This window comes from Hippopotamus amphibius, chromosome 5, assembly GCF_030028045.1.
Source record: "Hippopotamus amphibius kiboko isolate mHipAmp2 chromosome 5, mHipAmp2.hap2, whole genome shotgun sequence".
In the NCBI taxonomy this organism is placed as follows: domain Eukaryota; kingdom Metazoa; phylum Chordata; class Mammalia; order Artiodactyla; family Hippopotamidae; genus Hippopotamus; species Hippopotamus amphibius.
The window spans coordinates 49,306,129-49,332,563 of record NC_080190.1 but is presented as its reverse complement, the minus strand read 5'-3'; the positions used below and the strand labels follow the sequence as shown (position 1 = coordinate 49,332,563).

Sequence of the window (26,435 nt, the reverse complement as noted above, 5' to 3'; positions counted from 1 at the left end):
CCGTCGTAAAGCGGAAGTATGAGGTTTAGCGGGCACCGGCGCCCGGAAGGTCAGCGTGTGAAGTAGACGGTGGTAACGCGGCTCTCCCCGCTGTTACCGAGGAGCGACGGCCGAGCAGACGATCCCGGCCTGAGGCGGCGTGGAGAAGCAGACAGGCAGTTTGCTGCGACACCATGGAGGGCGGCGGCGGAAGTGGCAACAAAACCACAGGGGGGTTGGCCGGCTTTTTCGGAGCCGGCGGAGCAGGCTACTCGCACGCGGATTTGGCCGGAGTCCCGCGTAAGTATCGGGCCTAACTTGCCAACATTTCTGACTGGTTCTTGCGGGCACGCCAGACGTGCGGCCTGCCATGTTTGTTTTTTGTTGTTTTGGTTTGGTTTTTTTTTTTGCTGAGGGTCACAAGCCTAGCGTTGGTGGGGTTAGTGTGACCGCCGGCCGCTCTTGGAGCCATGGATCCCCAGAAGCTCTCTGTGGTTGCCCTGGACCCAGGAAATGTTGCGTGTTTTCTTCCTCTTACATTCAAGCTTTGTGCCTTATTGTTGCTCCCACACATTCCTCGTGTGGTGGGCTGTGTGCTTGGCCCTCGGTGAAGAAGAGCGCCCAGCTGTGCAAGCACATGCATTCCACGTATCGAGCCCATAGGTAACTTTTTAGCACAAAGTCACATGTTATAAACCACGAAGTAGCCGTCAGGGCAAAACACTTAATAATAATGTACACAGGCGAGAAAGAAACGTATCGAGACAACTGGAGAAACTTTGAAGAGAGTTGAACTTTTTTATAGATGTGAAGAAAGAAGCGTGTAAGAATTTTAGGAAAGTAAATATGCAAGATCTAGGGTGTCGCAGCACGAATGCCCTGCCTGTACCCTCTCCTCAATACTATGAATATGTATTCCAGATCTTTGGAACTTTTTAACTGTGGGTACTCAACTGGATGAATAGAACTTGGACTTAATGAGAAGTTGATGGAGGATAAGCGCTTTGTAAAACTATTTTCTCTTGAGAACCTTTGTACTATTTCTTTAGGTCCTTTATGCTCAAAAACCAAAACGCCCTTTAAAGTGTCGCCTGTGTCAAAACTGAACTTAGAACATAGTTTGATTGTAAAAAAGTTATAGCATATGACTCTATGTAGTTTGTGTATAGGTCTTAGGAGCTCTGAGTTTTGGAGCACAAAGGGCACCACCTTAATGTGAAAAAGCATTGTTACATTAATTAAAATTTGAGCGTAAATTAAGAGATCAGAGGGTGAACACCATTCATTGAATACTTGAGATGGATTTTTCTGGGTGCAGGACTACAGCAGTTAAGTTTTAAGAGATGAATGCTGTTTTCATGAAACTTACATCCTGTTGAAGTGAGGCAGTAAAAATATTTCAGTTAGTGATAGGTGTGTAAAGGCAATAAAACAGGATCTTGAGAAGGTGATGGGAGCCGAAGCCATTTAAGAATGGTCCCAGCAAAGCAACTCGGGGGTGTTAACTTTTGAGCTGTGACCTCACTACTGTACAAATGCCTGAGGGGAGGCAAGTGTTTGAGGAACAGCTGATAGGCCATTGTGTCTACAAAGTTGCAAAGGAGATGGTGTGGCAGGAGATAATGAGATTAGAGGGCAAGGAATGGCAGTTAATGTAGTCTTTTGTAAGGAGTTTGGATTTGATTACAAGTGTAAATGGAAGTCATTAAGGCTGATTTCCTTTTCTTAAAAAAAAAATCACTTTAATTGCCATTTATAAAGTGGATTGGAGGGACTAGAGCAAGTAAGGAGTCCAGTTAGGTAGAAGATGGTTACTACAGTCTAGATGAGATTTAGTAGCTGGACTAGGATGGTAGCAATAAAAATGGTAAGTAACACAATTCAGGATAGATATTGGATATAGAACTAATAGGACTTTGAAATGATGAAAAGACCAGAGTCCTGGGTAATGGATAGATTTGTGAACAATCAGCTGAGATACAGAAGGATTCAAAGATTAAATTTAAAATGTGAGAAAATTGATTTTCCTTGATAGATTTTTCTGTCTTCAAAGGTAGTGGAATTCAAGTCCGGCCCTCTGAGAGTTCCTATTTTCTTTTGCATTGACCTCCATCCCTATGGTGATGACCTAAGAATTCTCTAACCTATAAATCAACTCTGTCAGCAGCCATCAACACTAAGATCTGAAGGAATTGCCTTAAAATATTTATACGCAACACATAACCCAAACGATATTTTTCTCATGAAATTGGTCTCTTGTGAATCTTATTTTAGTCTGTATAGTTGTCAAGCATTTTTGTAGTAAAGTAGAAGGAAATTAGCTTTATAACTGACGTGGGCTATGCTTTCTGCTACTTTGATTATTTGATACATGTAACTGTCAATATCTTGTTAGTATGAGAGTCTGAGACACCAGTGCAAGATTGAGGGTACCAGGAGGAGGCAGCCCCCAAACTGCCAGACAGGAAGGATAAGACTGGGAAAGTGGGAGGAAAATTCACATTCATTGAGCCTGGAAATCAAAATTGCAAAACACATGAAACAATCAAGAGCAAAATTAATACTAAGTGAAAGAACATTTTAAAATTTTATTGCAATATAATGCTTTGTTTTCTCTCTAGTAACTGGTATGAACCCTCTGTCTCCTTATTTAAATGTGGATCCACGGTATCTCGTGCAGGTAAGATTAAGACTAGTCTTTTTATGTTTTTACTAGTTTAAAAAAATAACCCCAAGTACTTATGCTGACTTGATACGTGATACGTGCTTCTGGAGGCACCAAGTCTCTGGTCTCCATCCACCCTTTTTTCCCTCACAAACTCTGGGGATTTGGTTTGCATCCCTTCCTGACACTAGTTGATTAAGGATTTGGGGGTTTGGTTGTTTTTTTTTTTTCCTTTTTTTTAGATTGTGATAAAATATACTAACAAAATGTACCATCTCTGACTGTACAGTTTAGCGGTATAATGCATTCCTTATATTGTACGGCCATCACCACCTACCAGCTCCATGCTTTTCATCTTATAAAACTGAAACTCTATACCCATTAAACAGTAACTCCTTTTTCCACCTTCCCCACAGCTCCTGGCAACCACTCTTCTGTTGCTGTCTATGATTTTTGAATACTCGAAGTACCTCAAATAAGTGGGATCATACAGCATTTACGTTTTTGTGACTAGTTCATTTAACATAATGTCCTCAGGACTCATCTGTGTTGTAGTATGTGTCAGAATCTCGTTCCTTTTTAAGGCTGGATAGTATTCCATTAAATAATATTCCATTTTGCTTATCCATGCATCTGTCCAATGGACACTTGAATTGCTTCCATGTTTTAGCTATTGTGAATAGTGCTGCTATGAACTTTGGTATGTAAAAATCTCTTCCAGACCCTCATTTCAATTCTTTTGATTATATATCCAAAAATAGAATTGCTGGATCATGTGGTAATTATATTTTTAATTTTCTGAGGAACTGCCAGACTGTTTCCTACAGCAGCTGTACTGTTTTACATTCCCACCAACAGTGCACAAGGGTTCTAGTTTCTCCACATTATTGCGAACACTTATTATTCTCCGAGGTTTTTTGATAATAGCTATTCTAATGAGTATGAAGTGCTGACTCATAGTTTCGATTCGCATTTCCTTGATGATTAGTGATGTTGAACAACTTTTCATGTGCTTTTTGGCCATTTGTGTATCTTCTTTGGAGAAATGTCTATTCAGGTCCTTTGTCCAATTTTGAATCAGTTCATTTGGTTTTTTGTTGTTGAATGTTAAGAGTTGTCAATATATTCTGATTATTAACCTGCTATCAGATACATGATTTGCAAGTATTTTCTCCCATTCTGTGGGTTGCCTTTTTACTCTGTTGATGTTGTCTTTTTGTGCACAAAATTTTTAAATTTTCATAACGGCTGGTATTTGTATTTTTCCTTTTGTTGCCTTTGCCATCTGTCATGTCCAAGAAACCATTGCCAAATCCATTGTCACAAAGCTTTTTCCCTATGTTTTCTTATAAGAGTTTTACAGTTTTAGGTCTTACATTTAGGTCTTTGAGCCATTTTAACTTAATTTTTGTATATAGTGTTAGGTAAAAGTCCAACTTCACTCTTTGTCATTTCCCCATTGAATAGTCTTGGCATTCTTGCCAAAAATCATTTGACCATATGTACAAGGGTTTATTTCTGGGCTCTCTATACCATTTCATCGGTCTACATGTCTATATGTATGCCAGTATCACACTATTTTGATTATTGTAGCTTTGGTAAGTTTTGAAATCAGCAAGTGTGAGTCCTGCAGGATTATTCTTCTTTTTCAAGATTGTTTTGGCTGTTTGGGATTTGTTGAAATTCCATATGAACTTTGAGATGGGTTCTTCTGTTTCTGCAAAAATGTTAATTCCTATTTTGATAGGAATTGTATTCAATCTTTAGATTGTTTGGGGTAATATTGACATTTTAACACTATTAAGTCTCTGATAAATATGGGGTATGTTTTCATTTCTTTATGTGTTTTTAAATTACTTCCAGCAAGTTTTGTAATTTTAGTTGTACAAGACTTTTGCCTCCTTGGTTAAATTAATTCCTATTTTATTCTTTTTGATTCCATTGTAAGTGGAATTGTTTTCATAATTTCCTTTTCAGATTGTTCACAGTTTGTAGAATGTGAACATGCATCTGATTTTTTGTGTTGACTTTGTACCCTGCTACTTTGCTGGACTCATTTATTATAACAGGTTTTTTTTGTACAGTCTTGAGGATTTTTTACATATAAGATGATCTGTGGGGAAAAAAAATTTACTTCTTCCTTTCTAATTTGAATGCCCTTTATTTCTTCTTGCCTAATTGCTCCAGCTAGAACCTCTAATACTATGTTGAATAGAAGTGGCCAAAAAAACAGGCATTCTTGCCTTGTTCCTAATCTTAGAGGAAAAACTTTCAGTCTTTCACCTTTGGGTCTGGTATTTTCTCTGGGTTTTTCATCTATGGCTTTTATTATGTTGAGGTAGGTTCCTTCTGTTCCTAGTTGGTTGAATGTTTTTATCATAAAAGAATGTTGGATTTTGTCAAACACTATTTCTGCATCAATCGAGGTGGCCATGTGGGGTTTTTTCCCTTTCATTCTGTTAATATGATGTATTACATTGATCAGTTTTCATTTGTTGGAACATCATGCATCCCAGGAATAAATCCTACTTGGTTATGATGTATAACCGTTTTGTTTTTTTTTTTCCTTTTTTATTCTTTTTTTTTTTTTTTTAAGGACTTTTATTGAGATACAGTTAACAGCCAATAAACAGCATATATTTAGAGTATACAATTTGGTATCCCAATCTCCCAGTTCATTCCCCCCCAACCCTCCCTGCTTTCCCCACTTGGTGTCCATGTGTTTGTTCTCTGCACCTGTGTCTCTATTTCTGCCTTGCATTTCCTCTTTCATAGTTGTTAGCATTTGCCTTAGGTATTGAGGTGCTCCTATATTGGGTGCATATATATTTATAATTGTTATCTCCTCTTCTTGGATGGATCCCTTGATCTTTATGTAATGTCCTTTCTTGTGTCATAACATTTTTTATTTTAAAGTCTCTTTTATCTGATATGAGTATTGCTACTCCAGCTTTCTTCTGATTTCCATTTGCATGGAATATCTTTTTCTATCCCCTCACTTTCAGGCTTTATGTGTGCCTAGGTCTGAAGTGGGTCTCTTGTAGACAGCATATATATGGGTCTTGTTTTTGTATCCATTCAGCCGGTCTGTGTCTTTTGGTTGGTGCCTTTAGTCCATTTACATTCAAGGTAATTATTGATATGTATGTTCCTATTACCATGTTCTTAATTGTTTTGTTGTTTCTTTAGGCCCTTTTCTTCTCTTATGTTTCCTGCTTAGAGAAGTTCCTTTAGCATTTGTTGTCGGGCTGGTTTGGTGGTGCCTAATTCTCTTAGCTGTTGCTTGTCTGTAAAGCTCTTGATTTCTCCCTGGAATCTGAATGAGATCCTTGCTGGGTAGAGTATTCTTGGTTGTAGGTTCTTCCCTTTCATCACTTGAAATATATCATGCCCCTCCCTTCTGACTTGCAGAGTTTCTGCTGAGAAATCAGCTGTTACCCTTATGGGAGTTCCCTTGTATGTTATTTGTTGTTTTTCCCTTGTTGCTTTTAATACCATTTCTCTGGCTTTAATTTTTGTCAGTTTGACTGCTATATGTCTTGGCGTGTTTCTCCTTGGGTTTATCCTGTGTGGGACTCTCTGTGCTTCCTGCACTTGGGGAGCTATTTCCTTTCCCATGTTAGGGAAGTTTTCAACTAGAATCTCTTCCAATGTTTTCTCGGGTCCTTTCTCTCTCTCTTCTCCTTCTGGGACCCCTATAATGCGAATGTTGGTGTGTTTAACATTGTTTCAGAGGTCTCTTAGGCTGTCTTCAGTTCTTTTCATTCTTTCTTCCTTATTCTTTTCCGCATCAGTGATTATCACCATTCTGTCTTCCAGGTCACTTGTTCGCCGTTCTGCCTCAGTTAATCTCCTATTGGCTCCTTCTAGTGTATTTTTCATTTCAGTTATTGTGTTGCATATCTCTGTTTGTTTGCTCTTTAATTCTTCTAGGGCTTTGGTAAACTTTTCTTGCAACTTTTCGATCTTTGCATCCAATCAAAGTCCTGGATCATCTTCACTATCATTATTCTGAATTCTTTCTCTGTAAGGGTGCCTATCTCTTCTTCATGTAGTTGTTTTTCTGGTGTTTTATCCTGTCCCTTCATCTGGTACAAAGTCCTCTGCTTTTTCATTTTCTCTGTCTTTCTGTTGCTGTGGTTTTCAGTTCCACAAGGTGAAATACTGCTGATACTGCTTGATACTGCTGTCTGCCCTGTTGTGGAGGAAGCTATCTAGGAGGAGGTATAACCCTTTTAATATGCTGCTGTATTTGGTTTCCTAGAATTTTGTTGAAGATTTTGCATGTGTTCATAAGGGATATTGGTCTGTAGCTTTCTTTCTTGTAGTGTCTTTGTCTGGCTTTGGTATGATAATGCTGGCTTCATACGAAGAGTTATGAAGTGTTCCAAGTATTTCCCTTCCACTTCAGTTTTTTGGAAAAGTTAGAAAAGGATTAGTGTTAGTTTTTTTGCGGGGGGGTGGTGGGTACTGCACCACATGATCTCAGTTGCCTCACCAGGGGCTAAACCCAGGCCACAGTAGTGAAAGCCCGAATCCTAACCACTAGGCCACCACGGAACCCCCGAATTGGTATTAGTTCTTTAAATGTTTGGTGAAATTTACCAGTAAAGCCATCAGATGCAGGGTTTTTCTTTGTTGTGAGATTTTTTTTATTAGTGATTCGGTGTCCTTACTAGTTACAGGTCTCTTTGGATTTTTTGTTTCTTGGTGAGTTTTGTGTTTCTAGGAATTTGTACATTTCATCCAGGGACATCCAATTTGTTGGCATACAGTTGTTAATAACATTTTCTTATAATCCTTTTTAATTCTGTAGAATCAGTAGTGATGTCCTCACCTTCATTTCTGATTTTAGTAATTTATTTCATTTATCTCTGCTCTAATTTTTAATGTGTCCTTCCTTCTGCCAGCTTTGGATTTAATTTCTTCTTTTTCTAGTTCCTTAAGTTGTAAAGTCAGATTGTTGATTTGAAAATCTTTTTTATTTTTTAATGTGGGCATTTATAGCTATGAATGTCCCCCTTAGCACCACTTCCACTGAGTTTTACACGTTTTGGTATGTTATGTTTCTTTTTTACTCATCTCTTAAGTATTTTCTAATTTCCCTTGTGATTTTTTCCTTGATCCATTGAATGTTTAAGGGGGTAGTTTTTTAAATTTCCGCAAATTTGTGAATTTTCCAGTTTTACTTATGTTATTAATTTCTAACTGATCCCATTGTGGTTGGAAAACATGCTTTGTATGGTATCTTTTGAACTCTATTCAGACTTTGCAGCCTAACATACTGTCTATCCTGGAAAGTGTCTTATGTGCACTTGAGAAAAATGTGTACATTTTTGAGTAGAGTGTTTTGCATGTCTGTTAGATCTGGTTGACTTACTGTGTCAGCTCCTCTGTTTCCTTATTATCTTCTCTCTGGTTGTAACAGTTACTATTCATTATTCAAAGTGGAATGTTGAGGTCTCCAACTATTACTGTGCCACTTTCTGTTTCTCCCTTTAATTCTGTCTCTTCTGCTTAATATATTGTGATGGTCTGTTACTAGGTAAGTAAATGTTTATAATTGTTATAGTTTCTTGCTATGTTGAAGCTTTTATTGATATAATGTCCTTCTTTGTCTCTTGTAACCTATTTTGATGTAAAATCTATATTTTCTAATGTTAGTATAGCCACCCTGCTCTCTCTTGGTTATTATTTGCTTGGAATATCTTTTTCCATCCTTTCACTTTCATTCTTTTTGTGTCTTTGGATGTAAAGTGAATCTGTTGTAGACAGCATATAAATAGATCGTGTTTTTTCTGATCTCTGTCTTTTGGCTAAAGATTTGAATCCGTTTGTATTTAAAGTGGTCGCTGATGAGGAGAGGTTTCTAGCATTTTGCTCTTCATTTTCTATAAGCCTTCCGGTTTCTCATTCCTTCCTTCCTGCATTAATATCTTCTTCTGTGTTTATTTGCATTTTTGTAGGGAATTATTTAAATTCCTTTCTCATAACCTTTTTTTTTGTATGTGTTCTATAGCTGTTTTCTAAAGCTATAACACTAATTTGAATGTATACCAGTTTAACTTTAGTAACATACAAAAATGCTGCTCCTTTACCAGCTATCCCTGCCCCTCTCAATTATTGATGTCACAGAATTATATCTGTATACATTATGTGCTCAAAAGCATAATCTAATAATTCTTTTAAATGCTTTAAGCTTTAAAATTGTGTAGAAAACAAAAGTGGAGTCAAAAACCTAAGTTACAGTAGTACTTTTATAATTGCCCGTGTATTTGCCTTTATTAAGGTCTTTATCCCTTCCTAAGGCTTTGAGTTACTGTCTGCTGTCCTTTCATTTTACTTTGCAGGACTCCCTTGATCATAGCAGGGCAGTTGTGGTGGTCATGAACTCTCTCAGCTTTTGTTTTTCTGGGAATTTCATAATATCTCCTTCACTTTCAGGACAGTTTTGCTGAATATGGGGTTCTTGGTTGAGAGTTTTTTCTTTTAGCACTTTAAATGTTATCAGCCCACTGCCTAGTGGCCTCCAAAGTTTCTCTTGAGAAATTGGCTGATAATCTTACTGAGAATCCTTGTATGTGGTAAGTTGCTTCTCTCTTGGTGCTTTCAAGACAGAGGTCTTTAGCTTTCAAAAGTTTGATTTTAACATGCCTCAGTATGGGTCCCTTTGAATGTATCTTACTTGGTGTTTATTGAGCTTCTTGAACGTTCACATGCATCTCTTATCAAATTTGGGAAGTTTTCAGCCACTGTTTCTTCAAACATTCTCTCTCTCCTTCTGTGGCTCTCATGGTCTGTATGTTTGTCTATTTTGTGCTATCCCATAGATCCCTTAAGCTCTGTTCACTTCTAGTCAATCATTTTTCTTCATGTTCCTAACACTCAGTAATTTCTATTGTCCAGTATTTAAGTTTGGTGATTCTTTCTGCTGCTTGCTCGAATCTGCCTTTGAATCCTTTTAGTGAATTTTCCAGCTATTGTTCTTTGAAGCTTCAGAATTTGTTTTTGGTTTCTTTCTAGGTTTTTCAGTCTCTCTGTTTCCATTTTGTTCATACATTGTTTTGACTTTCTTTTTCCACATCTCCTGTAGTTCTTTGAGCATTGACAGTTGTTTTAAAGTCTGCCTAGTTGATCTGTTAAGCAGGTCTTTTTTAGGGGCAATTCTGTTGATTTTTTTTTTTCCATTGAATGGGCCATGCTTTTCTGTTTCTATGTATGCCTTGTGAATTTCTGTTGTTGAAAACTGGACCTTTACTCTAATAATGTGGTTAACTTTAGAAATCAGATTCTCCCTCCTTCCCCAGGCTTTGCTTTTGTTTTTTTGTTTTGTTTTGTTTTTTATTATTATTACAGGCTGTCTATGTGCCAGGGACCAGCCTGGAGTATAAACTTAAGCTTTTCTCAGTTCTTTTCTGAGCCTATGCTTTTTCTTGGGCGTGTGTTGTCACTTTCTAATTTTTCCTTTATATGCAGTTGCTTTGGGGTGTTCTAGTCTTTAATGTCTAGTTCATGAAGGGGGAAATAGCAGGGGGACCAGCTCCTAGCTCTTCTTTAAAGCCTCCCTGGAATAAGTGGGGGTGGGAAAGGTACAGCAACAATGGCTGCCTGCTTCTTTGTGTGCATTTCTGTAATCAGAAGGAACAGTGATCAGAGCACAAATTAAAGATTTATATTTAAAAACAACAACTAATCAATTTTAAAAGCACCCCAATAAAAAATTTTGGAGTGAGTAGTTACAAAGTTATGAGATCATTAATATTAAGTTAAGTGTGAATGAAAGTGTGAAGCGGGAATCTTTTTAATGAAATCTCGAACCAAATTTGTACATATGGAAAAAAAAATAATACCTGAGTTTATTTTATTAGATCAGATTATTATTATTCAAAAGCCTATGGAAATAAGAGTAGTCTGATGAATACAGACATTTGAAGTTAGGGGTTATACATTTTAAGGTTTATATTAGCCTCAGTTTTTTGTTTGTTTCGGGTTTTGTTTTGTTTTGTTGGTTTGAAGAAGTTGCTGATTCAGCACAGATAAAGTTGCAGATAGGTTTCTTTAAAGCTTAGTTTACAGCATTAAGCTTCAAAGAGTAATTGTTGGATATCTCAGGGATGCAAGGTTGACTCACTGGCTGAAGAATGAGTTGATGATGACGTGCACTTGTACTTTACTAATGTTAATCATGGCCATCTCTTTTTATTTCCTATTTGTAATTAGTGATTCATTTCTGGATTGAAGGATAATTATTAACCTCATCATATTAAATACAGCATTCCTAAAAATCTCAAACAAGAAGCACAATTTAAAATGAAGTCATTAATTGAAAAGTCAGGAAGCACCCAGAATTTACAAATCTATGTATAATAAATATATCTAGACATGGAATCTATTCAGAGTTTGCTTATCATTTCCCAGCAGACCATTTCTATTGTGATGAGTGTACACGGGCTTGTTTATTTGTACAATGTTTGGTAAGAACGTATACACAAGCCAGAAATCAAAAACCAGTGCAGAGGTACAGTTTTCCTAATCAGGAATGCATTTACCAAAGGTCAGTATTTGCCAAAGGGATGTTTACTTGTTAGTGTTTTTTGCTCAGGGTGTGTTCTATCCTTCAGGGGCTTATTTTAACCATTTTTGTATGGAAAGCTTGGCAAAAATGTATTTGTGCTTCATAAAAGTGTATTGTATTGAAAAATCAATCTTATTGTGCTCTTATAGTAGCATTTCTCAACCTAGGATTCTTGGGTGACCTTCGGGGGATTCATACCAAATTTTGTGTATGCATTTACTAGAAGGAGGGTCTGTAGCTTTCTCAGATTCTCAAAGGAATATGTGCCCTCCAGACGTTAAGCATTGCTAAGGAGGTGCTTGATTTTGCCCTTGCATAACTGCTCCAAACCATTGTACTTTTATACTTTCTGCTCATTTTTTTTATGATCACTTGGTCTTACATGTAGTAAAATGGTGCTTGATAAATAGTAGTTACAGAATGAAAGTTATTTTCTCCTTCCAGAGTGGTATTCTGCTACATCTCATAGCTTTCAGTTTACCTTTCTCTAGAGATGGCTTTCCTAAACTTTCAAATTTATCGTGAAGGCAAATTACCTATAATCTATCAAACTTAATTGAGATGTAAAGTTCTGAGTAAGAATCTCTCCTAAGAACTAAAGAGCATAACTATGTGTGTTGTATATTTCATTTCACTTTGATTTATACATGTTTCTTTTGTTGCATAAAGTTTTATTTTTGCTTGACTATAGTGGAGTTTTAGTTAATTTATGGTTTTACGTTCTGTGAAACACTCCTTTGAAAAATTAAACACTTTGCAAACACTGTTTTGAGAGGAGTTCAGCTTGGTTTTCATTACTATCCCTGTAGGATACAGATGAGTTTATTTTACCAACTGGAGCTAATAAAACCCGGGGCAGATTTGAACTGGCCTTCTTTACCATTGGAGGATGTTGTATGACAGGTTGGTACTTTATATGTGTTTTTTTAAGTGTCCTCAATCCAAGTAGTCAGAGGTGCTTAATCAGAGGCAGTTAAAATATTGGCTTCAGGCTTGTCTTTTTTTAAATCACTATTTACATTTTTATTCTTATTAAATGAAAAAGAATTAGAAGTATAGTTATTCTTTAACATAAAGCTGATTATTTGAATGAATTGTTACTATGATTTGCCAGGGGCCGCATTTGGGGCAATGAATGGTCTACGGCTAGGATTGAAGGAAACCCAGAACATGGCCTGGTCCAAACCAAGAAACGTACAGTAAGTCTTATGTAATGATATAGTGATGTTTGAATATTAATATTCAAACTATTAATATTGTTGGTTTGATGAGCACAACCTTGAGGTTACAAATGTTTAGAGTATTGGTATACTTTTTGGTCAGTTTTTTTTTTTTGATGTTTTCTTTCATTTTTCCCTTATTCAAAATAAAGGGAATTTAGGAATCAAGTTACTGGGTCTAAGCTTTTAGATGGAGTGATTTTTGAGTCAGTGTCCCTCAGTCAGCTGGAGCTATACTAGCCTGACTTCTCAGCTATACCTATTCCATCCAGTTTGCATGCCTATATAACATGCTTTTCAAATTGTTGGATTACTAGTACATTATTGGGATTGTTCAGGAGTGTGCAAAACACAGGACATGTTAAGTGAAGAAATAAGAGGCAAATAAGATAATTGCTAAATCTGCTGTCATTTGACTTGAGCTTCTCATTGACTTCATTCTCCATTTCTGAAATGCAAAGGTGCAGAAATTTTAAATGAAATTCCTAAAACTTAAAGGTAGTTCTGAAAGGAATAAGTCAGTCTTCTTTTAGGAAATTGAAGTTTGCAGAGAAGGGAATGTTCAATTAAGGTCAGAAAATGTATGTAGTGTATATCTTCACGCTGCTTAAGAAATAAACATGACCAGTTCCTATTGCTGTTCCCTAAATAATATATTGTTTAGTTTTGCATGTTTTTATGTTCATATGAATGGAATCACACAGTATGCATCCTTCAGTGGCTCATGGTTTTATTTTAGGACACTTGAAGCTCCATTTTCCTTGTTTCTTAGCCAGCAGATGGCAGCAGGTGTGCTAGAATTAGACATTGGGAAACCTGGAGGCCTGTCAAGTTTTTCATATTCCTAGTACTACATGGGTCAGTGCGCTTGCTTTACAGCCTCAGATCCTTGAATATATTTGTATTTATATTCTTAATATTTGTCCCTTACTCCAATTTTTTTTTTTTACTTTTTGTATTATGGATAATTTTGAATATATACAAAAGTAGACAAAATTGTGTAGTAAACACCTATGAACCATAACACAAGCTCAACAACCATCAACCAGCACCAGGACCAATTGTGTCCCATATTGTCTCTTTCTTCCCTCCCATATTAATTTTTTTAAGCCCTTTACTTCCCATATATTTTGAAACAAATCCCCAGCATCATATTATTAAATACCAGTTTGAAAGTGGAAGGTCTCTTAGAAAAGATAACCTTTGTTTCTTAAAAGCATCGTAGTTATTAATTTTTTTGAAGAGAGTCGAATTGGTTTGCATCTCTGAAGTCAGATTTTTTAAATCTTATATACCATTTTTTAATATAATCATTCTGACCTTTCATATAGAGAGATAGCATTTAAAAAATGGAAAGATAATGGGGTTTCAGGCCAGACAGATCTGTGTAGTTTCAGAGCCCAGTTTCATTACTTACTGTTTTGGAATCTTGGGTAAGTTTCCCTACTTTCTGTCTGTAATCTATTGAGAAATGATTAAGTGGGAAGTAGGTAAGGGCCCAATAAATGGAGATATGCTGCCCAATCACATTCCAAAGAACTTTGCCAATTTGCAGTGCTACCAGCAATACAATAATGAAAATTAATAGCTTTAGAAGTTTGTTACAAATAAAACAGTTAAGTGCTAATCTTAATATATTAGTAAATATGTAGCATAATTAGATTAAATATGTAATATAATATTTGTAATCATTAGTAATTTTTTAAATAATCCTTTGGAAGTAATACAAATTTTTGTTATGATTGAGCATTAATTTAAATGAGTACTTAAATTAAATGAGTTCTTTTACTGTTTGTTATTGTAATTCTATAATTTCCAGCATTAGTCAGCTGTCGGGACAGAACCATTCCTATGACAGTGTTACACTGCTGGGAAAGGAATATTCTGTCTTCTTTCTCCAGTTGCCTCCGTCACTGTTCTGGTGACATCTGGCACTGGTGAGGGCAGAGCTGTGCTTCCTTGAGAGTGCGCTAAGCATTCACTTTGGCTGCTTAGTTCTAGTCTGGGAGCAGACACAGAATGCGCTTTTATCATGTATTCTCGTTAGATGGCTTTTTTCTTCTGAGTATTTGTCTTTAATTTTGCTGTATATTACATAATATTCCACATTTTGATTCTACTTAATATTCTAAGTATGTACTACCCCCACACAAAAGAAACTTAATTATAAGCTAGTTTGTCTGTTATAATGTCATTTTTTTAACATAGATCAGTTTCTGTAAACTTCTTTATAAAATGCATTCCAGGATATCATTCAAAGCTTTTATATAATTAATAATTTTATGTATTTAATAATTAGAATTTTCTTTACTTGTTGCCCAAAAACATTGGAATTTTAAACCTAACCTTCATTTATATTTATATGAAGTAAAAACTATCCTTGTTGAATTCTAAGGAGGTGTTAAGTTTTAAAATTAAGAAAACTGGGTATTGCATTAATACATTTAAAATCCCTATAATTATAGGTTTTCTAAATACTAAAGAAATACTGGTTCTAAATACAGATTCTTTCTCTTTCTGCCCTGGTAGGATCTTGAATATGGTGACTAGGCAAGGGGCACTTTGGGCTAATACTCTAGGTTCTCTGGGTAAGTAGATATCTCACTTGATAATAAGTCATTATTATTGCAAAGAATGCACAGGTATCATGCACAATTTGATCAACTAAAATTCTGGTCCTGGCATGTTAAAAATTATGTTTAAATCCACTCTGGTGAGTAGTGTAGATACTACTTAGGAAAAGACCATTAACTATATAACAAAATAATCCCAGGTGCAGATACCATTGTGAATGCATTCATTTCTAAATGTTTTAAACACTGTATACTCTCCTGTCCTAGCAAGACACCAAGTAAAATCATATTTTAACTAAATGAAATCCAGGTAATATAGGTCCAAAGCAAATGGTTTTGTGTGTTAGGAAAGGTTCAAGGTCCTGTAGTAAGATATGATAGATTTAATCTAGGCCTCCTGATATGTTTTCCTAATAGTTCATTCATCATTCTGTTTACTTAATTAAATTTCCCAGACTTAATTGCCGGAGTTGCAATAGGGCCTTTGTAGATACTGAAAATATTTACAGTTCTAAGGAAGGGATAATTTGGTAGTACTTAGGACCAAATGCTTTCATACTATAATGTTTATGAATGATTGACTCTTGATTACTCATGACTTATATAATAAGCCGACTCATGGCCCCTATGCCCTAATCCAAAGTTTTCTGTATTTGAAAGTCTAAAAATCTTTTACTTCTGGCAAATTAAATAAGAGAAAATGTAGGCATCTCGTTGAAAAGACAGGAAAAGCTTCTGTGTGACAGAGTGAGATCCTAGCCTTGTCATGGGCTTTGGAAGCAGTATATTTTCACATTGTAATGTCAGATCTGCCTTTGGGGTCCTAGTAAATGGCTGCTTCCTTATGCTGCCCATGCCGCCAGTGCCCCTCTACCATGCACAGTCACCCTCCTTTGTACTTGTGTAATTGCTTGCATACCTAGAGTAATCAGTCATCCTGGTCTTCCCGGGGCTTTCTCAGTTGTAGCACTTCAAGTTCATGTTCCAGGAAACCCTTAAGTTTGGGCAAACTGGGATGACCAGTCATGCTGTATGTTTCCTTTGTAATGTGACCCGTCACATTACAGTCACATTACAATGTTCTGCTCAAGTTTAGTTTCAGTTAAATAAATTGAAATGGGAAGAAGAGCCCTTATAGAAGTATAAAAACATCATAACAGAGGAGTTGTAAGGCTAAGTTTGGTATAATTTTGAGGAGTCAGATGTAGCTATAATTTTGAGGAAGGGTAAGGAGAAGGGTTAATGCATTCATTGCTTATAGGTCTTTACAGGCATAAGAGAGTGGTGATTTGGGGGAAGATCTTATTAAAACTAAATGGCATTAATATTAGGGTTTTTACATGTGCAGGAACCATATTTCACTTTTCTTGAAGTCCTATTTTTCTTAGAATAGTAATACTTGTGTTTTGTTTTTGTTTCTAAATCCAAAGTACAGCTGTTATGAATAAAATGGAAGTGAAAATTGAAGATTTTCTTCCTGGGACTCCCCAGTGGTGCTTTCCATAAATAGCTAATAAATTTCTTCTGAATCTTTCCAAGCATTTTCTTTACATATCCAGAGTCATACACACATATGCCTGCTTTACATATTAGTGAATAGAGCTCTTTCTGTGTTTTGTTTTAAGTAGTACGTAGTATCCCATTACGTGGAAAGTCTTTCTGGATCAGTCCCCTCTTGCAGGTCATTTTATTTGTTGCTAGACTTTTGTTACTACAAACAGTGTTCCAGTGATCATTGTTTATGTGTCTTTGAATACTTATAGAGTGATGTCTGTAAAAATAAATTTATCTAAATATAATTGCCATACTGACTTTCAGTTCACTCTTTTGTTACTGATCAGTTCCATTTCCCCTATAGCTTTGCTCTATAGTGCATTTGGTGTCATCATTGAGAAAACACGAGGTGCAGAAGATGACCTCAACACAGTAGCAGCTGGAACCATGACAGGCATGTTGTATAAATGTACAGGTAGGTATTATTAAATGGTGGAGCTGTCTCTCAATACAGTCGAAGTATGCTTTTTCTCCATACTGTAGTTTTAAAAAGGAAACTTTAAACTTTTTTTTTTTTTAATTTTATTTATTTATTATTTTTTGGGGGGTACACCATAAACTTTTTTTTTTTTTTTGATAGTATAATGTTCTTTGACATCTCATGGTTTGGGATTTTTTTTAATTTTTGTAGAATACACAAAACATAAAATTGACCATCCAAACTATTGAAGTGTACAGTTCAGTAATGTTAAGTGTATTTACATTGTTGTGCAACTAATCTCCAGAACTTCTCTTCATCTTGCAAAACTGAAACTGTACCCATTAAACAACTCCCCATTTCCCCCTTCACGAGCCCTGGCAACCACCATTCTATATGAATTTTGACTGCCTTAGGTACCTCATGTAAGTGGAATCATGTAGTATTTTTTTTTGTGACTGGCTTATTTCATTTAGCATAATGTCCTCAAGGTTTATCCATGTTGTAGCATGTGTCAGAATTTCCTTCCTTTTTAAGGCTCGGTAATACTCCACTGTATGTATATAGCACATTTTGTTTATCCATTCATCTGTTCACAGACACTTGGATTGAGTCCACCTTGGCTACTGTGCATAATGCTGTTATGAACATGGGTGGACTAAATACCATTGTTTTAAGAAAAAAAAAATATCAAAACCCAAAGAGTTGAATCGAAGTTACTTGGATAAAGATCAAATATCAAATTCTCCTCTAAGATGGAAAGAAAATTAACATGCACTGAGTATAATTATACTCTCAGAAATACTCACTTTATAACTTGTTTCATTTACAACCTTGTGACGTGGTAATCATCACACCCCAGTTTTACAGATGAGCACAGTGTTAAAATGATCTTCCTCAAAAGATAACTAGTGACAGTCCCAGGTTTTCTCACATTTTTGTTTTAAATTGCCTAAACTACATCTCAAGCCTCTGAAAAGTGCTTTTATTTGTTTGATTACTTTATTATGCTTTAGACATTTGATTAACTGAGTAATTTTGTTTTTATGTAATTCCTCCATCACAAATATCAAGTAGCATTTTTACTTCATTTTTACTAGAAAGAAATGAGAGAAGTCACAATAGGATTATAAAATCCAAAATTTCCTGATATATCTGAGAGTAAGAAGGCTTTTTAATATTGAAAATGGATCACATTTGGAATTTTATCCCTAAGAGCTCACAGTACTGCTTGCAACATGTACATGTGCTTACACACATCAACAGAGCTCCCAGGTAGGGTAAGACAGTAAATACCTTTTATGTCCATGAAAATGTTACCTTGGCATAGGAAAACCTTGTTAAAAACCTAAAATACTTTCACATTGAAAATCTTTGGGGTGAAAGGAATTTAAAACCTTGATTGGCACCACAAGTGTGGCACTTGGCCAGCACGAGTTTCGTTGGCCCAAACTCTGTTTATTAAAGATCAAATTATTAAAATTTAAAAATAGATTTCACACGAAGATCTGGAAATTTTAGCTTCTTTTGAACAAACGGAAGACACTAAGCTCATGTTATGTGTGGTGCGAATGGCTGGAGCTGAGTTGGTGGCGCAGCTACCCCAGTGGATGGGGGACTGAGGCTCCATCTCAGTCCCTATCAATCCCTGTTCTCTTACTCAAGGTAAGCCATTACGGCATTTCCTGTATTGCGGGCAGTGCTTAGTATAAGAATGTACTGAATTATCATCTTAGTTAAGACATATTACATGTATTTTAAAGATAAAAAGGGAAAGGCTGAATATTTGGTATTATTCCAAAAGGGATAGCATCCCTGTGTCCAGGAAATAGCATTTATAACACAGCCTGGGACACCTCCAACATAAATTATGGAAGAGAAGCCTCTTGGCTCAGAAGAGAAAAAGCAGAAAAGAATATTCATTAATTCTGTGTCAACTGACAAGTAGATTTCAGTCTCCATTGCAATTGTGGAACATAGAAGAGGTAGATAATCTGCTAACCCAGAATTACAACATTGATTCATAGTTCCTGGCTGAACAATTTAACTTAACACATAAATATTGCTCTGACAAAGGCAAATCAGTGTCTTTTATTGATTTCTGGTTTAGACTTAAGACAGAGAACAGAATCAGGAGTTTTGTGTGACAGGAATATATATAAAACTTGCAGATTCAAGGATTTGGAAAAGAGTTTAGGCATTCTTTTAGTGTAGAGTCAGCATAAACCATTAAGGAAAGAAGTTTACATTTAGAGAATGGTTGATTCTTGCTGACCTAAAATATTTCCAATCCCCAACTACTCTTCTAAAATAGGATTTAAAAAAAATTTTTTTTTAAAGAAGGAGTTTAGAATGAAAGCAATATGACTCAGTTTAGGTATAGGAGCTACTTTTGTAGAAAGAAAAACCATGAGGAAAATTACATGAGAAGGTAGGTAGTTGTCAGACCAAAAAGAGGCTAAAGGAATTATTCCAATGGTGTGATTTTAGTTCAGATCTAATGCGTTATTTAATGAACTTTGTAAATATTTTTCAGAGGGTGTGAAATGTCATTATTAGGTTTCCTGTGCCATGTGAAAATCTAATCACCAGTGTTGTACCAGAATGAGAATAGTGGTAGTTTTGCTATCATTCGTAAGTTTAGGAATGTTGAAGAGATGGATCGCTTATCTTCAGGAAACAAGGCCTCAGAAACCAAAAAATATGGGCGCCCCTTTCCCCTTCACAGAAAATTCCTAACCTGTTGATCCTGTGCCTTCCGTGAGAAAGTCACCTTAGAAAAGCTAAGTAACAGTAAGAAGATAAACAAATCCGGTTCTTCAAATTAAGCAGTTATCATCAGGGTTATTGTTAAAAGGTACTACTTCTCAGTGAATGCCAGGCCTTCAAAATTAAACTTCATATGCCACAAACAGCCTCTTGATGACTTCTTTAATTCTGTTACCAGCATCAACATTCTTCCAAAGAGCTAACTGCCAATAATATATAAGACATTTCAACAAAGCACTTAAACCAACAACCCAATAAAAAGTAGAGTAAGGATATGACAAAGCCCTTCAGGAAGAAATACAAAAAACCACTAAACAATTGAGGTTGCTCATAAGCAACCGGGGAAGAGCAAAATAAAACATTAAGATAATATTTTTCACAATCTGTTTTTAAAAAGTGATGGTAGATGACGCTTATTATTGGCAAAGGTAAGAAAGTACTTTGAAGAGCAATTTGGCATTAGTTATTAATATTTTAAATATGTATATCTTTTGTTCATCACCTAATTTTCAGCAGCTTATCCCACAGCACACTAAGGCATACACGCAAAACTGTATGTAACAAGGTGTTTAAAACACCCTTCAAGGAGAAGATGATATTTGGCCAAAGGTGGACAGATAAGGGAGCATGTGAGGTGGATGTCTGGAGGGAGCGATTTAGGTAACAGCAAGAACAAAGGCCCTAAGGTGGGAGTTAAAAGGCAGTGGGAGAGTAGTAGAATCTGGAGTCATAAAAGTGACAAGGGACCAAATCATATAGATGATAGGACTTCATAGGCCGCTGTAAAGATTTGGCTTACCTGGACTTTAATTCTTACCTTCGAAGTACTATAGCATTTCCATTTACTCATAAGCCTTAAATTGTTTATTGTAACTTCCAGAGAGTTAAACTTTCACCCTTCTCTTGAGTATAGAATTTACAGAAGATGTTAAGTCAGGGTTTATAAATCCTCTAAAACTTCCATAAGGTTCTCAAAGGGATCTGGGACACTCCCTACCACCCACAGGAAAACAACAACCCAAAGACTAGTTCTAAAAGGACACCATAATGTGGGGGCTTAAAGGAACTGGGGTGTTTTAGTGAGTTTGGTCTTGCATGGAAGCACTGGGATTGCAAGGAAGGGCTGGATGGGGCAGTGGTGAGGGAATCCCAGGACAGCTAGCAGCAGTGCTGTTCAGAGTCCCACACACTGCTTCCACTATTAGCAGAGCTAAGAAAGAGCAAACAAGAAACAGGAAGCAGCCTTCTAGTGACCTAATTACCTTTGATTTCTACCTTTCTCTCATCGTCCCCTCATTCCATCACTTGTGAAGTTTACCACACCCATTACCTGAGTTGAGGCCCTTATCACAAGCCCTGAACTTCTCTAACAGTATTTTCCATTGACAATTTTGATATGAGACTTCTGCCTCCAATCTCTTACCTACTATTTCTAGCTTAATCTTCCTCAAGGATGGTTCCGATTCCACTCCCTACCCAGGAGCCTTTGATGATGACGCACTTCCTTTCTATCTAAATTCAAACTTCTCGCCCTAGCCTTCCATGTTCTAATCTTATCCTATCTTTCCGGCTTTTTCTCCCACAGCTTTCTTATGCATGTCATGTGACCAAGCAGATAAATTTGAAATCCAGTCCATCCTGAAGGCCCAGCTCAATTGTTGGTACCTCTTTCAAGAAAGTTCCCTGATATCTCCTCTCTCTATGCTGGAGGCAATTTGCTATGCTGACAGAAACAATGGGCTTCTGAGTCAGACTGAGTTTGACTAGCACTAAATCTCTAAATAAATGTGTAAATAGGAGAGTAACTTGTCTGAATTTCAGTTTCTTTGTCTATAAAACAAGGGTGACTCTATTCCCTTCATAGACTTGTGAGATAATCTATATAAAATAACCTATATAAACCTTTCTGCTGTAAGTGCATTTTGTACAATTCTTATGAGACGTGACACAGTTTTCCTAGTAGGAAATCAATAGACAATATCTAGGATTGAAACGTCAAGAAATAGCAAGATAAACATGTTCTTTAGAAACATGCAGGTAAAAAGCAAAAAATTAAAGTAGTTGCATTTGGGAACTGGGAATTAGGGTAAGAATGATGAGTACACCAGACTGTTGTGCATTACTAAAATCTTCTGGTACTGTCTTCACTTCTAAAATCATGTATATGGACTACTTTGAGAAAAATAAAAATTAAAGTGAGCAAAGATATATCAGTGTAATAAAAATTAAATTAGGCATTAGATTGGGAAGAGGAGGAGGAAATTGTTGTTTAATGGGTACAGTTTCAGTTCTGTGAGGTGAAAAAAGTTCTCTGGAGATGGATGATGGCAGCCCAATGCCAATGTACTTAATGCTACTGAACTGTATGTACATTTAATAATGGTGAATTTTATGTGTATTTTATCACAGTTTTAAAGAATAATTTTAACCAGAAAAAGGTTAAATAGTGCAAATATTTGTTGAATAGAATTCGTAGCCATCTCGGTGTGTGGGTAAAGGCTGTTCCTCTAAAGCAAGGGCCACAAACTCCTGCTGGCCAGATGCCTGTCTCTGCACTGTTTGCAGGCCAAGAATGTATTTTACATTTTTAAATAGTTAACATTTTAAATGGTTATGTAAGTACGTACATAGCCTTTGCACCCTCAAAGCCTAAAATATTTACTTTCTGGCCATTTCAAGAAAAATGTGCTGACCCCTGTGCTAAAGTAATTACCAGTTCAGTGTGTTAGCTCTGCCAGTCATCAGCTCTGTTGCCCAAAAATCAGGCGCTTAAATATTCTGGGCCTCATTTTCTGAGGCTTAGAAGAGGTGATGTTTGCCCTTCTGGAAGAATTGTATAAGGATCTAAAAGAAGATAAAACTGTGACACACAAGTCTCATGTTTGTTTTGCCTTATAGAGATTAACCATTGGCCTCATTTGGTTGCTCTGTGTTCAAGGCAAGTATATTTGCTAATCAACTTTGTGTGCCTAGTTGGGCAAAAGTTGTTTTATTACAGAAAGCCTAAAGCCAAGGCTCTCAAACGTTTAACAGATCAACCAGCTGGAAAACCCTGAAATTAATGGAAAGAAAACTAAAACATGTAATAAAAGTCAGTAATCCCTTGAGTCAGGATTACTGATTATTTAGTAAATCAGGCACTACACATTTGGTATCTTCTTGCTAGAAACAACTTTTTTCTAGCTGTCAGAGAAGTAACAATGTATTTAAACTGAGTTTGTTTCATTTTGGTCAGAAAGTAGAAGGCTTTCTAGAGGATAAATTCTTAAGGGACACTTAATATACCACTGGTGTCCCAATGATCTTAAATGCTTATAGTTCCCAGTCTCGTTACCTCTAGTGCCTGTGTCCAGGGAAGCTTGTTATCTGATAGATAAGTAGTAGTGTGAAGATCCTTCTAAAAGGGCCAAGTAGAAACCATGTTCCTAGGACACTCAAAGCAAAAGGCCAACTGAAAGTAACAGTTTGCAGCTAATTCCAAACCAGTGGGCAGACCTCAGAGACCTGTGGACCTGTAATTGGCTAGAGGTCCAGGAAAGTTAGCCTAAAGTTGAATGTATGGTCCCAGGAAATAGTGTCTGTGAAATTATTGTGCTTTCAAGTACCTGCCCTTGATCATTTTTCTAATTAAGAGTAGTGAGGCTACCTTACTGTTAATAACTGAGCCATAGTGATACTGTTGCAGGTAACTTACCATTTATTCTCCTGAGTTTCCTAGTTTTTCCATTTTTAGGAATTTGGTCTAATTATAGTTCACTTTCAGCCCCTACAACTTTTTATTGACATACTGTTGAAAGAATCAAGGTAGATCTTTATTAAACTAAGCAGATTGTTTTTAAGTTAGCAGGTGGAATATATGTATTACTTTTATAATTTTTCAACCACATTGAATACAGTTCCAGATTCAACTATCATGCCTAATCTAAGTGTGGCAAGATATAAAGAGATGATGTAGATTTCAAGGAGATATCTCCCGTTTACTTTAATTTTTTTGTTTTTGATCCCCCTTCGTACATATTTGACAGCTGTTTATAGATGATGCCTGCAGTTTCTGTTTGGGTCTGTTTAAGAGAGATAATTAGGGCACTTCATAGTTGAAGCCTAAGCAGGTCAGCTATCTTAAGTCTTCAGGCTAGAGAGGCTCCTAGAGGGAGTGGCCCTTTAAGCTATCATCTGTAGCCATCTGGCAGGACACTCATTGCAGAAATGGTTGGTTTGAAGCGTTCTAAGTCAGCAGCGTCACTGAATTTCATGGAATTCACTGGCTCATAGCTAAAGGGCCTCTAATAAGGTATAACCACTGGACCTTTGCCTTCATAACATGTGACCTGGAACAAATACTCCATAGGTACAATATAGGCTATCTGAAGTCTGTGATTGCTACTTATTTGTGAAACTGTTATGAGAACATCAATTATTTCTTGAAAGCTTCTTTGGGTACCTCCATTCCTCTTATTAGACTTAGGGACTATTTTCAGATAACTGATTGAAACATTTTTGTTTCTGCACTTCAGGTGAAATATCTATTCGTAATCTTTTTCCACATGAAAAATTCTTTGTTAAGCAAAAACAGTTCAAAGTCTAATCCTTAAATGTTCTTTAACTAGTATGATGCTGCTGAGTGCCTCATTGCTCATTAGTTGGAGATTTTTCTGACACATCAGGGTAGGAATAGACAACAGGGAAGTTGGTGCTTCATCAGCACCTAACTCAAAGTTTGGGTATAGCCATCTTATCACCCACCACTCTGTCTTGAGTCTTCAAAGTTAATATTTAGAGGACCTGTGCAGAGTCCAAAGGCTGTTAACACTGTTTCCAAAGAGGGTGTCACTATGTTTACATACAGCCTTAGAATCAATTGACAGTGCCAGTTAAGTTCTAAATTATATGACTAGCAGGGAATTATTGTTCTGGTAGGGACTTCGATAATAAGCATAAGATCTTGTCCAGAAGTGTTCCAGGATCAAGTCAGATTGAGAAAAGTCAAGAAATTATGCTGATGATCTTAGGTACAAATTGTGAAATTAAAAGTGAAACAAGGTTGTATGAAAATATAGTTTATGTGTTAAACAATAATTTAGGGAATCTCTCTCTCCTGAACTTCAGTCTTGATTTATTATTTTTAAAGCTTATTCTGTTTGGGATGGAATTTCTTCGTAAACATGAATAGTGTGACTGGGCTTTCCGAAACTCTTATTTAACCCTTTGATGCTAGGACAGTATGCAATGCAAGCTGATTTTTTTCTTTTTCTCTCCCAGGTGGCCTTCGAGGGGTAGCACGAGGTGGTCTAGCAGGACTAACACTTACAGGTCTCTATGCGCTATATAATAACTGGGAGCACATGAAAGGCTCCTTTCTCCAACAGTCACTGTGAAGATTTGCTAGCTTATGAAGGGAGGACACTGTGGGAGTCATCCAGATCAGTTTATAACTCAGTCTGGAGTCATTTACTCTTCTACCTACAACTAGTTTGAGAAATTGGAGATTCCAGTTTGCTGTGATGAAGATCATGGATGGTTGACCAGGACTGGCACTCTTTCCAGCCATTAATGAGTTGAAGCCAAAACCCTCTGGCGGCTGAGTAATGTGGTTCTCTTCTCCTTTAAAGAAGATCTTGCACCTGTTTTCTCTCCTACCCCCTGAACTGGAAAACCACTTACTCCCAGCGTTCAGGTCATGCTTGTCAATACTGTATCACATTTGTTCACTGAGTGATCCAAGACTGTAATATTGCCCTGTAGTCCCAATAAAGGGTGAAAATAGAACCAAAGTCATAACTCCAACATAAAATGTAGTGGATGTCTCCAAAGTTACTCCTGGCATTTGTTCTGCCCCACTAGCCTAAAATATGTTTTCATGTTTGGGTTGAAATGAAGGGCTACTAGCAGCATTAGCAACTAGCTTAAAATTTTTCTCCAAATAGAGTTGACACTAAACAACCTTAAATATTTCAGATTAACTGTTATACCATTAGTGTACTATGCCAGAACAATCTGCCCAATAATCATTAATTCTGTATGCATAAACTCATCTTACTAGGGATAATTTGAAAAAGAGATGACTTACACAAGAGCTTTAAGTTTTTAAGGAAGCCTTGGGAAAACTAAAGAAAGTAAGGACAAGTTACTTTCTGAGTTTGTTTTCTCATCTATGAAATGAAGTTAATCAAATAAGACTGCACTGCAAGTTACACAAATACATAATAAATACTAACAAGTGGTGGCTGTTATTAGAAAAAATAAAAATAAAAAATAAAGTAGAAATGAAGTTAATCAAATAAGACTGCACTGCAAGTTACACAAATACATAATAAATACTAACAAGTGGTGGCTGTTATTAGAAAAAATAAAAAAATAAATGCATCTAGTTAGAAGGGATTTGGCAGAAAAGCACTGAACTTTAGCTGAAGTCCCCTAGTTTAAATAACAAAAAAGCAAAAAGCAGTTTAATGTATCTTACTTGCAACAGAGCAGATTAAAAAATAAAAATATATGTGAAAAGTTTGCAAGAAAAGACAAAATGGAAGTTAGTAAACCTATTCTTTGTTAATTTAGGAATCCTAAAATACACTGAGATTTTATTTAAGTGAATATAAAAACAATGTTTTTATGTTAAAGTGTTTCTTAGCTGTACTCCTAACCAGAGGATATCACATTCATACAATTTTGTGACAAAGTGTTT

At 36.3% G+C, this 26,435-nt stretch overlaps 1 protein-coding gene and 1 non-coding gene across 2 annotated transcripts; both read left to right on the top strand.

Annotated features, from left to right (window-relative positions):
• Window positions 1–10: 10 nt before the first annotated feature.
• On the top strand, window positions 11–26,414 carry LOC130853949 (mitochondrial import inner membrane translocase subunit Tim23). Its single transcript, XM_057736428.1, has 7 exons — window positions 11–279; window positions 2,601–2,659; window positions 12,029–12,122; window positions 12,334–12,418; window positions 14,969–15,027; window positions 16,871–16,981; window positions 25,013–26,414. The coding sequence occupies exons 1-7, from the start codon at window positions 174–176 to the stop codon at window positions 25,126–25,128; spliced, it is 630 nt and encodes a 209-aa protein (XP_057592411.1). The 5' UTR covers window positions 11–173; the 3' UTR covers window positions 25,129–26,414.
• On the top strand, window positions 14,254–14,456 carry LOC130854688 (small nucleolar RNA SNORA74). The gene has a single exon (XR_009054130.1). It is a non-coding gene; the product is annotated as a small nucleolar RNA SNORA74 (small nucleolar RNA).
• Window positions 26,415–26,435: the final 21 nt, after the last annotated feature.

Bases quoted from the DNA above. Each gene is read 5' to 3' on its own strand.
- LOC130853949 (XM_057736428.1), top strand. From the start codon at position 174: ATGGAGGGCGGCGGCGGAAGTGGCAACAAAACCACAGGGGGGTTGGCC. The intron at 15,028-16,870 runs GTAAGTAGATAT...TTTCCCCTATAG, and splicing joins TAATACTCTAGGTTCTCTGG to CTTTGCTCTATAGTGCATTT. The intron at 16,982-25,012 runs GTAGGTATTATT...TTTCTCTCCCAG, and splicing joins CATGTTGTATAAATGTACAG to GTGGCCTTCGAGGGGTAGCA.